Genomic DNA, 12,142 nt, shown 5'->3' on the forward strand with positions numbered 1-12,142 from the left:
GTCTTTTTTGTTGTTAATCCTCACCCAAGTATATTTTTCCATTGATTTCCAGAGTGGAAGGGGGGGAGAGAGACAGAGAGAAACATGAGACATCGATTGGTTGCTTCCCACACATGCTCTGACGGGCCAGGGATTGAGAGGTACATGCCCTTGACCAGAATTGAACCTGGGACTCTTCAGTCCGCAGGCCAATGCTCTATCCACTGTGCCAAACTAGCTAGGGCTCCAGTGCCTCTTATACATTAGTTTACCCCAAACCAACTTTTATATATATATATATATTGATTTCAGAGAGGGAGAGAGAATTATTGATTGGCTGCCTCCCGCATGCCCCCCACTGGGGAACGAGTCCCAACCAGGAATCAAAACTGCAACCTCCTAGTTCATAGGTCAACACTCAACCACTGAGCCACACCAGCCGGGCCCCTTTGGAGTTTTGAGTTCCAACACATCCATCCTATATAATAAAAGGCTAATTTGCAAATTGTTCCCACGGGCAGGAGTTTGACCGACCGTGAGTTATATGTGCGCTGGCCACCAGGGGGTGGCGCAGAATATGGCAGGCATCAGCAATGAGGCGCTGCTGGCCCCAATGGACCTCAATGAGAGCAGGACTGTGATGGGATGGTGGAACAGGTGAGGGGGCGGGGGCCCCGACTGCCTCACCAGTTGCCCCACAGATAGGCCCATTGCTGGCCAGGCCTAGGGACCCTATCCCTCTAGTTGTCTATAATACCATCTCAGTTTTCTCAGCGGGTACATGCACTTGGTATTTTCAGTAACAGTAAATTCAATGAACCCAGACTATCTCAGTACTTAAACCCAAATTTTAAAAAACTGTCTTTGTGAAACTGAAGGCAACACCCTAAAACTAAGCTTATCATAGTTACAGTTTTGAGTGCTTAGCTGTGCCAGATTCTGTGCTAAGGAACTTACTGTGAATTATCTCATTTACCTTCATTGAGCTACAATGACTAGTTTCCAACCTGCAGATGAAATTAAGACCTGCTTTAATAGGTCACAAGGGAGGCATATAAACCTATGTAACCAATAATAGATGAATTGAAACTATGTTTCCAAAAAATAGTGTTCTTTCATACTTTCTCTGACCAACTCACTGCAGTCTTGCATCCACTCACACTACAGTGATACTGCTCCAGTAGGGAAGTTATCCTCTGCATTGTAAATTTCAGTTAAGGGACCTAGAGTTGTGGACCTGTTTTAGTTTGGGGTTTTTTAAAAAATAAATTTTATTGATTTTTTACAGAGAGGAAGGGAGGGGGATAGAGTTAGAAACATCGATGAGAGAAACATCGATCAGCTGCCTCCTGTTCACTCCCTACTGGTGATGTGCCTGCAACCAAGGTACATGTCCTTGACCGGAATTGAACCTGGGACCCTTAAGTCTGCAGGCTGATGCTCTATCCCTGAGCCAAACCAGCTAGGGCGTGGTCGGCAAACTGCAGCTCTCGAGCCACGTGTGGATCTTTGGCCCCTTGAGTGTGGCTCTTCCTAAGCCTTAGGAGTACCCTAATTAAGTTAATAACAATGTACCTACCTATATAGTTTAAAAAATCTGGCTCTCAAAAGAAATTTCAATCGTATTGTTGATATTTGTCTCTGTTGACTAATGAGTTTGCCAACCACTGGGCTAGGGCCTGTTTTAGTTTTTATACAAACCAGAACACCGCTCTTAAATGATACAGTCACGGCTCACAGTTTGAGGAACCATGTGAGTTGTGTTACTGTATTTTATTGCTTGCCGGGGTCCAACCCCAGCGGGTCCAGGGGTAGTTTTGCCATAGCTGTAGTAATTTCTTGGAGTCTGCATGAACAAGCCTAAAGGAAGAATGTTTATTCTGTTATGATTAATCACGACTAGGCAGCTATTCTGTTTTACTTTTATTGTTTTCAGAGAGGAATGGAGAGAGAAACATCGATGAGAGAGAATCATTGATTGGCTGCTTTCTGCCGGACACTGGGGATTGAGCCCACAACCCAGGCATGTGTCCTGACCGGGAATTGAACTGTGACCTCCTGGTTCATAGGTCGACACTCAACCACTGAGCAACACCAGCCGGGCAGGAAGCTATTTGTTTATATGTTTTATGTGTTTTTTTAATCCTCACCAGGGGATATTGTTCCATTGATTTTTAGAGTGGGAGAGGGGAGAGTCAGAGAGAAACTTCAATGTGAGACACACTGATTGCTTGCCATCTACATGCGCCCCAACCATGGCTTAGGATTGAGCCTGCAACCCAGGCATGTGCCTTTGACTGGAATCGAACCTGGGACCCTTCAGTCCACAGGCCAAAGCTCTGTCCACTGAGCCAAACCAGCAAGGGCTAGGCAGTTACTAGTATTCTATGAAGAGTGTCATGGATTCACCCCTGCCCATAATCTGAGAGGAATAAGCTAAAACCTAAAAGGGAATTTTAAGACTAACATTTGTCCTTAAAATTTTTTAAATAAGCAATAACCGTAAGTCTGGGAGTGATATGAACATTTATTGTGTAAAGGTATATTACATACCCATCTCCTGTTGGGAGGAGCCAATGAAATAGTGCTTAGGAGTGCCTGAGAGTGAATGTTCAATAAATACCTATTTAAAAAGAAAAAAAGGAATTCACAGCCCTCTCGATGTGCCTTTAGAATTTCCTACCCTACCCAGGCTGGCCAGCCCAGTCATAACCATTTCTTAAGAAAATTTTAAGTAAGATTTGATGAAATTAGAGCAATTTAAATTATGAACAAAGTAAACCAAAGGCATTTTTAAAATCTGTAAATCCTAGAGTAATTATTGGAAACCATCAGAATTTGTAGTATTTCTGACTACCGCTCACGCTTTCTAGTACTTTGCCAGGGGAATAATATATACATACATATATATGTAATACAAACACAAACACACAGAGATATAGATATACTAGAGGCCCGATGGAGGAAGATTCGTGCAAGAATAGGCCTTCCATCCCCTGGCTGCCAGCACTGCCTTCGCTCTGGCCCGGAGCTGCCTTCTGCCTTCTCACGCTGCCCAGAGTCCCGGAGCAGCCAGAGCGGGATGGAACACCTGCATTGTTGCCATGGGGACGAAGCAAGCAACCCAGCCTGGCCACCGCCATCTTTGTCATGCCAATTTGCATATTCCCTCATTATTGGCTGTGAGCGCTGCCATCTTTGTTGCAGTGACGGCCTATTTGCATATCCCATCTTTATTAGCTAGGACACACACACACACACACACATACACACACACACACACACACACACACACACTGAGTGGTCAGATTATTATGACCACCTGATGTTTGTAGGCAAATTAGCTATAATTTCACGCGGAAGTTGCTAGAGGGCCAGACCATTATAAATAGGGAAGCAGGTTGTTTATCACAACATAAGTGATTTTTTTCTGAAGATATAGGTAAACAATGCTATTTAACAGCCTTTGAACATGGGATATATTTGAACCTGAGTGGCCAGATTATTATGACCACCTGACGTTTGTAGGCAGATTAGCCGTACACTGCATCGTATGGGATATGGAAGCCGAAGGCCTGTTCGAACACCTTTGCTGTCTGCAGTTACCAAGAAAAAAAGTCTCCAATTCACACAGGAACACAAGGATTGGACAGTCGAGCGTTGGAAAAAGTCATGTGGTCCTATGAATCACATTTCCAGTTGCAGCATGCAGATTGCAGAGTAAGAATTTGGTGGAAACAGCATGAAAGCATGCACCCCACATGCATGAGTACAACCCTTCAAGCTCGTGGGGGCAGTGTTATGGTTTGGGGCATGTTTTCCTGGCATGATTTGGGCCCTTTAATTCGTGTGGAACAACGTCTGAATAGCACAACATACCCAAGTATCATTGCTGATCAAGTTCATCCTATCATGTTGATGGCATATCACAATGGAGATGGCTTCTTCCAACAAGACAATGCGCCATGCCACAGTGCTCATATTGTGCAGGAGTGATTTCAAGAACATGAGGGAGACTTTACCTTGCTTACATTGCCCCCACAATCACCAGATCTCAATCCAATTGAGCATTTGTGGGACGAAGTTAAAAGAGCCATCAGGCAGCTGGTTCCACAACCATCAAATCTCACAGAACTGGACAGTGCTGTTCATCAGGCATGGTGTCAGGTTCCTCGCATCACCTTTCAACATCTCGTGGAGTCAATGCCAAGAAGAATTGCTGCAGTATTGAAGGCAAAAGGTGGCCCAACGAAGTACTGCTTGGGTGGTCGTCATAATCTGGCCACACTGTGTGTGTGTGTCTGTACATCCCATGTTCAAAGGCTGTTAAATTGCATTGTTTACCCATATCTTCAGGAAAAAATCACTTATGTTGTGGTAAACAACCTGCTTCCCTATTTATAATGGTCTGGCCCTCTAGCAACTTCAGCGAGAAATAGCTAATTTGCCTACAAACATCAGGTGGTCATAATAATCTGGCCACTCAGTGTATATGTATAAACTGAGTGTCTGTTATGTAACAGGTTCTGTGGGCCTAGAGAAACATAAGTATGATATAGATACAGATCCTTCCTCATAGTCTTAGTCTCATAATGAAAGGTTTAAACACATGGTAAAAAGTTTATGAGAAGTTGCTACTGAAGACAGCACTTGAGCTTGTCCAACTCCTAAAGGGTTGGATTTATACTCCCATTACAGGGTCTAATCTGAACAAAGACATGCAAGTAGGGAATGTCAGTGCTTATACCACTCATGGAACACTCATGTACTAATTTTGGCCAAATTCAGGATAAAGAGGGGACACATACCAGAGATGTTGGAGGCCATCAATAAGATTTAGGGTGGACAATGAATGGGATATAGAAAAGCCACCATTTCCTCATCTGGAAAATACCTATTTCAAAGAATTAATCTAAGAATTAAATAGGTTAATAAATATTTAGGACCATGCCTAGCATGTTTATTTACTGTTATCAGTCCCCAGCACACCATCAAAAATTAATCAGTTCTGACAATGTCATCTATTTTATTACCAAGTCCAACAGTCAGTTTTGTCTCTTTTATACTTACAATATACTAGAGGCCAGCACACGAAATTTGTGTGTGGGTACGGTCCCTAGGCCTGGCCTGCAATCAGGGCCATCTTCCCTGGCTGCCTGCAGCCAGCCCCGCCCCCCACTGCCATCCACCCCAGTTCCCCATCAGGTGATTGTAGCCTGCTGGCCGAGGGCAGGAGAGGTCGGCCATTCTGCCCACTCGCTGGCCCTGCCCCCGCCGCGGGTTGCTCTGTGTGTGTGTGTGGGGGGGGGGGGGGGGGGTGACTGGTGGGGCGGAGGCCTTGGCCTGCCACCAACCCTCAGTTCCCTGTTAGCCATTGGGCAATTTGAGCCTGCCAGCCGGGGAAAGGAACCAAGAGGTGGTCAGTGCGCCTCAGTGACTGGTCGAGCGGTTGTTCTGGTCATTCTGCTGTTAGGGTCAATTTGTATATGACCCTTTTATTATATAGGATTCTCAGCAATACTGACAGGATCAATCACTCTCCTTGAAATCCTTCCTACTTAATGGCCTCTTCTCAATCTCCTTCCCTAGATTGATCTACCTCTTCTCATCCTCTAATGTAGAAGTCCAGGATTCAGTCTAGTATTCTGGATACCTCCCTCCCTTTGCAATCCACTCATCCTGTGCATTTCTGTCCATGCAGTTGTGGTAAATAGTTAATGAAAGGTTAATAGAAATTTGAGAAGTCATCATCATATGTAAGGTGACTAGAGCTTTACCTTGAACTAAAACTAAGTATTTTGAAAATAATTTATTTTACATATTTAACAAAAATTACAACTACACTGTAATTCCTAGAACACAGAATAAGTCAAGTTTTGTTTTAATGACTATTTTCTGACAAAATGAAGAGAGCAAGTCTTTACATTTGACTTTCAAGGCACAGTCACAGAAGAGGGTATTCTACCACATCAAATTCCCCAAAGCTAAGCCAGTGAAGCACCTTGTCATTATACACTAGGTCCTTATTTTCCCATTGGCCATCTGAAATGTTTGCCAAAGTACTTTTATGGACTTAATTAGATAAGATTACTGTTCAGTTATACTTAAATGGGAAGGATCTTGGGCCTGATGGACAGGGCAGTGGGAAGCTATTAGATAGCTCTCGACACATTCAGTTTCCTTGTTACTGTGGTCACAGTCGACATTCCAGAGAAGCACACCTGGCCCAGGAAATCATCAGAATCTTCCACAAAGGCCTCAGGGTTGGTGGGTAGCCACTGAAGTGGAACTTGGAGAGGTCAGCAGCCATGTGGGGGAAACAGCTGAGTTGAGAGGATGAAATGGACACTAAGCAAAAAGTTGGAAGGAAAACCCCCCCAAATTGACAGCAGGTGATTTCACTTGAGACCTACTACAGTGCAGATGTCCTGGTCTGTAAATTCTCCATTTCCTAAATTAAGCTGTCATTTGTAAACTGTTTTAAAAGAGCAATGTGAGTATGTTACCAAATAAAAGGTATAAGAGACTGGGAGGAGACAGGAGAAGGGCAGTTAGGGTTAAGAAGCCTGCTCTTGCAGACAGCAGGAACTACCCAGCTCAAAGAAGACTGGAGGTGGCCTTTTTTCTTTAGCATAGAAGGGAGAGACAGAGACAGAGAAATATGGATGTGAGAGAAACATTGACTGGTTGCCTCCCACACACGCCCTGACGGAGATGGAGCATGTAACTGAGTTATGTGCCCTTGACCAGAATTGAACCCCCGACCCTTAGTCTATAGGCTGATGTTCTATCCCGAGCCAAACTGGCGAGGGCTGGACATGGCCTTACTTGAATAGCAAATAGTAACACTTAAAATTTAAAAGTTATTGATCCTGCTTCCTAGAAATTACTTAATCCATGATTAGATTAGGTAGGGTAAATTTGATATCAGTGAAATAGTAATGATATTTAAAAACAATAAGTGAGTTGCATGTCAAGATTTAGGTTAAAGTAAATCAAAACTTAAAAAGCAAATTATAATATCAGTATCCAAACTCATCTTTGATATGGACTGATTTTTAGAAAGGGAGAAACGGGAATGTGAAAACAAAATAAGTCCAGCTTTGATTTCATCTCATTCTGTTCAGTTTCTATTAATGGACGGATGGATCCACTAGGATTTCTGCAAAAAGATCAAATAAATATCATCTAGGTGTAATTAATAGCAATCAACAAAACAAATGATACAACGTTGTGGTTATATATTTTTACACTTTATATATAAAATAGTTGGGAATAATTCTGAATGATATTATCTAACTTGACATTGTGGGAGTCAGGTATAGGGATCACAAATTCTATATTGAGAAAGACATAAGCTGTTAACCCAAGCTGCCAAATGTCAATTAAAATTTTGTTCCTACCATTCAAGTGTTAATTTTCAAATGTTCTCCTCAAATGACACATGTACTTTCTTTGGAATGGTAACATACTCACTTTCACCAGTTTTCTTGTTGCCAACATCTCAGATGTTCCGTCCTTCACTTCTAGTAAAGAATGCTTTGCTGGGTGGCATGCCTTAACTGCTACTGGAGTAGTAGCTAGGTTTGGGTTGTATTTTGATAAAATCTAAAAAACAAGCAAATTCCTTTTTATTAAGTCATATGAACAACATAAATTTGGAAGGTGTTATAAAACTCAAGAAAACCCAAGGGAAATTAGAGGGTATGGGTTGTTTGAAACAGTAAGAATTTTTTAGCAGCACAGACGGACGTTTAACATCACAGAAATAATGGCAATATTAAAAACTTAACTTGGGTGTGGAGGCTTGATTACTAAAGTCTTCTAAAATGTACACTAAGGATAATGGAAACAAGCAATGTGTCCCTGTGAACAAATTAAGCCTTTACAAAGATGTTAGGAAAAATATATATATAGGAAAGAGGCAAAATAAATGCTAAAAAAAGATCATGTTATATAGATTATAAAAATAATTTGAAATATCAACTATGATTGTTTTCATACATAAAGAAGTGACACATTAAATACAAGGTTTCCCTCTTTTACCATAGAAATAAAAAGGGAAGTGGAACTCTATATAATGCTTATAGACAAAAACTGCTCCTTCTCACTCTATTATGATGCCCAGAAAAAAAAACCAGAAAAGCCAGAGAGAGGAGAATAATGAACCCTTTACTTATATGTTAGGATGAGTCTGTTCCAATGGCATTTAGGTTTTTTTCCAAGTAGTTTTTTATCTTTCTCATAGCTCTCCATAAGCTAGGAAGGTTGCTAGAATAACCACTGCCAAACACTACAACTCCTTTGGGGGAATAGTGGGGGAACTGGAAGAACCAGACTGGTGGTTATTTAGATTTGGCAGTTGCTATAAATCAGTAGTTGACTAGTAGTAAATGATGTTTTACTAAAGAATTAGAAATTCTAAATCAGTGTTTCTCAAGTTATTCATGATACCCATCTCTGAAGAACTGTAGGATAAATGACATTCCTTACTTGGGCAGCAACACCTCCCATGGAAATAGTGGTCAACATGACCATCACAGGTAAACAATTGAACAATTAGAATACATTACAAGAATACATTTCTGAACTTGAGGTTAAAGAGAAAATGCCCCAAGGGCATAGAAGTATGATGATGTCACTAGCTTCTGCTCAACTCAGAAGAACCTTAACCAGGTACTGTCAGAAAAGTCCTAGCAGCCCAGAATTTAGATTTTCTCAATACCCAAACCAGCACATAGCCCAATAATAAGTAACAGTTTACATCAGAGATTACATAAATATCTAACTTTGAAAAAGATGTATCAGAAAAAAAAAACAGCCTGGAAAATAACCTGGAGAATGTCTTCTGGAATTGTAGTTACTTTTGGAGGTGTAGGTGTTCTGAGCAGATTCTCATAAGAAGAAATCACAGGGGAAGAGGGAGCTTCCGCACAGCTCTCAAAGCACTTGTCTGAATTTAAAACTAACGATGTATAGTCTTTCATTTCCAAATCATTTGATGAACTGTTTGTTTTTGATAATGGATAATCTGTGGATACCTAATGAATAAAAATAAATCATTAAAATATGGTGGTATAAGATAATGGAAAAGAAAAATTGTCAATTGTTAGTTCTGTTGGGGTCCTTAAATAGGCCAGAAATGGCCCCCTCTTCCCAATCAAGCATTAAATAAAATCAAGAAAACAAAGAAATGGCATATGGAGGACGAAGTACCACCTTCATTACCAACAAAGGCTGAGCTACAGCTTAATATGAAAAATGGACTAAATCCCAGATTTAGATGATTCACCCCTCCCCAGTCTCAGGCAACTAACTGGGCTAGATGAGAGTCACAGCACAACTAACTGGGCTAGATGAGAGTCACAGCACGAAGGAATGGGCAAATTACCACAGGCCCTCACCCCCCAAGAGGAAGAAATATTTGATGGAAACCCAGCATTTTGTTTCTCTACAACTACAGTGTCCAACACAGAAGCCACAACCATCTGGGGTTGTTTAAACTTAATGAAATTAGTAAAAATTTAAAAACTAAAAATTAGTTCCACAGATGCACTTGCCACATTTTATGTGCTCAGTAGCTGGCTGTGACTAATAACTACCATACCAAACAGCACAGAATATAGTACATTTCCATCACTGTAGGAAGTTTTATTGAACAGCCTGGTCTACCATATGGGTTGTCTTAAATATTCATACCAACTTTACAACAAAATGAGCTTTTGATAATAGTAAATTTGTTCACTAGGGAAAATTTGGGGGGGAAAGGGGGGGCAATAAAAATCACCCATAAATAACCACATTTTGGTGTGTTTATATTCATTCTTTTTCCTTAAAATGTAGTAGTCCCACCTTATCCACAGGAGATATGTTCCAACACCCCCAGTGGATGTCTAAAACCCTAGATAGTACTGAACCTACATGTACTGTTTATTCCTATACATACATACCTATAATAAAGTTTAATTTATAAATCAGGTACAGTAAGAGATCAATAACTAATAATAAAAAAGCAATTCTAACAATATACTGTAATAAAAGTTATGTGACTTGAACACAAGCACTGTGATACCTTGACAGTTGATCTGATAACTGAGATGGTCACTAAGTGACTAACAGGAGGGTAGTATCTACAGTGTGGACATGCCAGACAAAGGGAAGATTCATATCATATGGAGCAGGAGGATGAGAGATTTTATAACTACTCAAAGGAGAGTAACTGAAAACTCATGACTTGTTTAATTCTGGAAATTTTCATTTAATATTTTCAGATTGCAGTTGACCACAGATAACTGAAACCACAGAAAGCAAAACCACGGATAAGAGAGGACAACTATATGCACGTGTATCTGTACATATACATACATGCCACTTTCCATATCATTAAATACCTGAACACATTGTTTTTATATGTTCTTATATGTTTTTTAAAAACATGATAGTTATGCAACACTGGACCTTACTGACATACCTTACTGTATCTTGCTTTTCTTCTACCATTTGACATTTAGATTGTTTCCATGTTTTGCTCTAATAATAATTTGCTATAACAAATCTGTCCCAGTGAGCCTTAGAATAAATTCTGAGACATGTTTAAAAGGTATGAAAAAATTTAAAGCTCTTAATATATGCGGCTAAATTACCCTCCAGAAGTATACGGTAAGTATACAACTAAAGTCTGTATTATTCTAACTTTTTAAACAGACTGAGTCAAGAAGTAATCGTGTATCTGAGTCATTTAGAACAAAATTAGAGCTTTTAATTTTATGAAAATTTACCAAAGCTGCTCCGTTCTTTGTAGAAGGAATTTTCAAACCAGGAGTACAGAATGTAGGTGCCAAGGGAGACTTTGTATATTCATCATCTAGAAGACACATACAATCACGTGAAAATAAATATTTGAAAATAAAGTTGAAATACAGATTTCAACTTTTAAGTTATAATCCTTGTCAATATAATTTGTGTATATTATTTTTAATAAATTATAACATCTGCTTAGTTGGATAGGAAAAGATCAAAACTCATATCACATATCTAATGATCACTAGTACTAACAGAAGTTCAGCAAGGCACAAGTGCCACATGCAAAAATGAATAATTCTAGCATAAGAGTAAGAAACAAAAACATAATTTGAAGAAAGGTATTTTTCACTATTGCAACAAAATTAGAGCAAGATACCTATATATAAACCTATTAACTGTTTAAGATCTTTATGGAGAAAATCAAATTTCTGGAAAAAAAAAAAAAAGGAGAAAGAAGGCCAGGAAGTCGCTTGCTGTCCAAGATATTATGAACAGAACTATGCATATACATATATTTGATATCTATAATACACAGTATCATGAAAGCAATCTTTAAAAAATACCAAGGAGAAACTGTGAACATGTTAGAAAAGTGATCATCAGACTGGCAAAATTTGATTAGGTCTAAATATCATTAAGTGCTGGAAAAGATAGAGAAACAGTAACCCAAACACTGCTTGGGGGCATAAAAGCCACCTTCAGGGCAATTTAGCATCTTAGAGTAAGTGAAGGTGTGCATCCCCTTTCATCTAGAAATTCTACTACTAGAGTGAGAAACACATGTGCATAGGCATAATTTTCATTATAGCACTGCCTTGTAATAGTAAAAAATAAAAACAACTCAATGTCAATAAAATGGCTTATTCATACAGCGGAACACTACTGAACAATTAAAATGGATGAACTGCCCTACTGAACAATTAAAATGGATGAACTGCCCTAGCCGGTTTGGCTCGGTGGATAGAGCATTGGCCAGCGGACTGAAGGGTCCCGGGTTTGATTCCGGTCAAGGGCACATGCCTGGGTTGCGGGCTCACTCCCCAGTAGGGGGCATGCAGGAGGCAGCCAATCAATGATTCTCTCTCATCAATGTTTCTCTCTCTCTCTCTTTCCTCTCCGAAATCAATAAAAATATATTTTTTAAAAAATGGATGAACAGGATTTACATAGATTACTATAAAAAACATACTGTGTAGTGAAAAAAGCAAATGGCAAAAGAATACAAATTATATGTTGTTGTGTGAAAATTTAAAATACAATTATGCTTTAATTATTACTTTTGGGGAGGAAAAGAAGGAGAACAATTAAGTGGGGCTAGGTATTTAGCTTTAGGTATAACTTTTTTTAAAAAAAGATTTTT

General features: G+C 39.8%; 1 protein-coding gene and 1 long non-coding RNA gene across 5 annotated transcripts in view; one reads left to right on the forward strand and one right to left on the reverse strand.

Annotated features, from left to right (window-relative positions):
• The window catches only part of SKA3 (spindle and kinetochore associated complex subunit 3), a 52,507-nt gene that overhangs the window by 2,941 nt on the left and 37,424 nt on the right, over positions 1–12,142 (reverse strand). For 2 of the 4 annotated variants that reach the window (XM_059684206.1, XM_059684209.1), the window contains 3 exons: positions 10,758–10,843; positions 8,814–9,020; positions 7,456–7,587 (listed from right to left, as the gene is read on the reverse strand). In XM_059684206.1, the coding sequence (XP_059540189.1) occupies positions 7,456–7,587; positions 8,814–9,020; positions 10,758–10,843 (425 nt within the window). Of the gene's footprint in view, positions 1–5,840; positions 7,142–7,455; positions 7,588–8,813; positions 9,021–10,757; positions 10,844–12,142 lie in introns of those variants that run through there. The other 2 variants (XM_059684208.1, XM_059684207.1) reach the window with 2 other exon arrangements.
• On the forward strand, positions 9,018–10,578 carry LOC132228213 (uncharacterized). The gene is made up of 2 exons (XR_009451307.1): positions 9,018–9,280; positions 9,312–10,578. It is a non-coding gene; the product is annotated as an uncharacterized LOC132228213 (long non-coding RNA).

Source organism: Myotis daubentonii, chromosome 2, assembly GCF_963259705.1.
Source record: "Myotis daubentonii chromosome 2, mMyoDau2.1, whole genome shotgun sequence".
In the NCBI taxonomy this organism is placed as follows: domain Eukaryota; kingdom Metazoa; phylum Chordata; class Mammalia; order Chiroptera; family Vespertilionidae; genus Myotis; species Myotis daubentonii.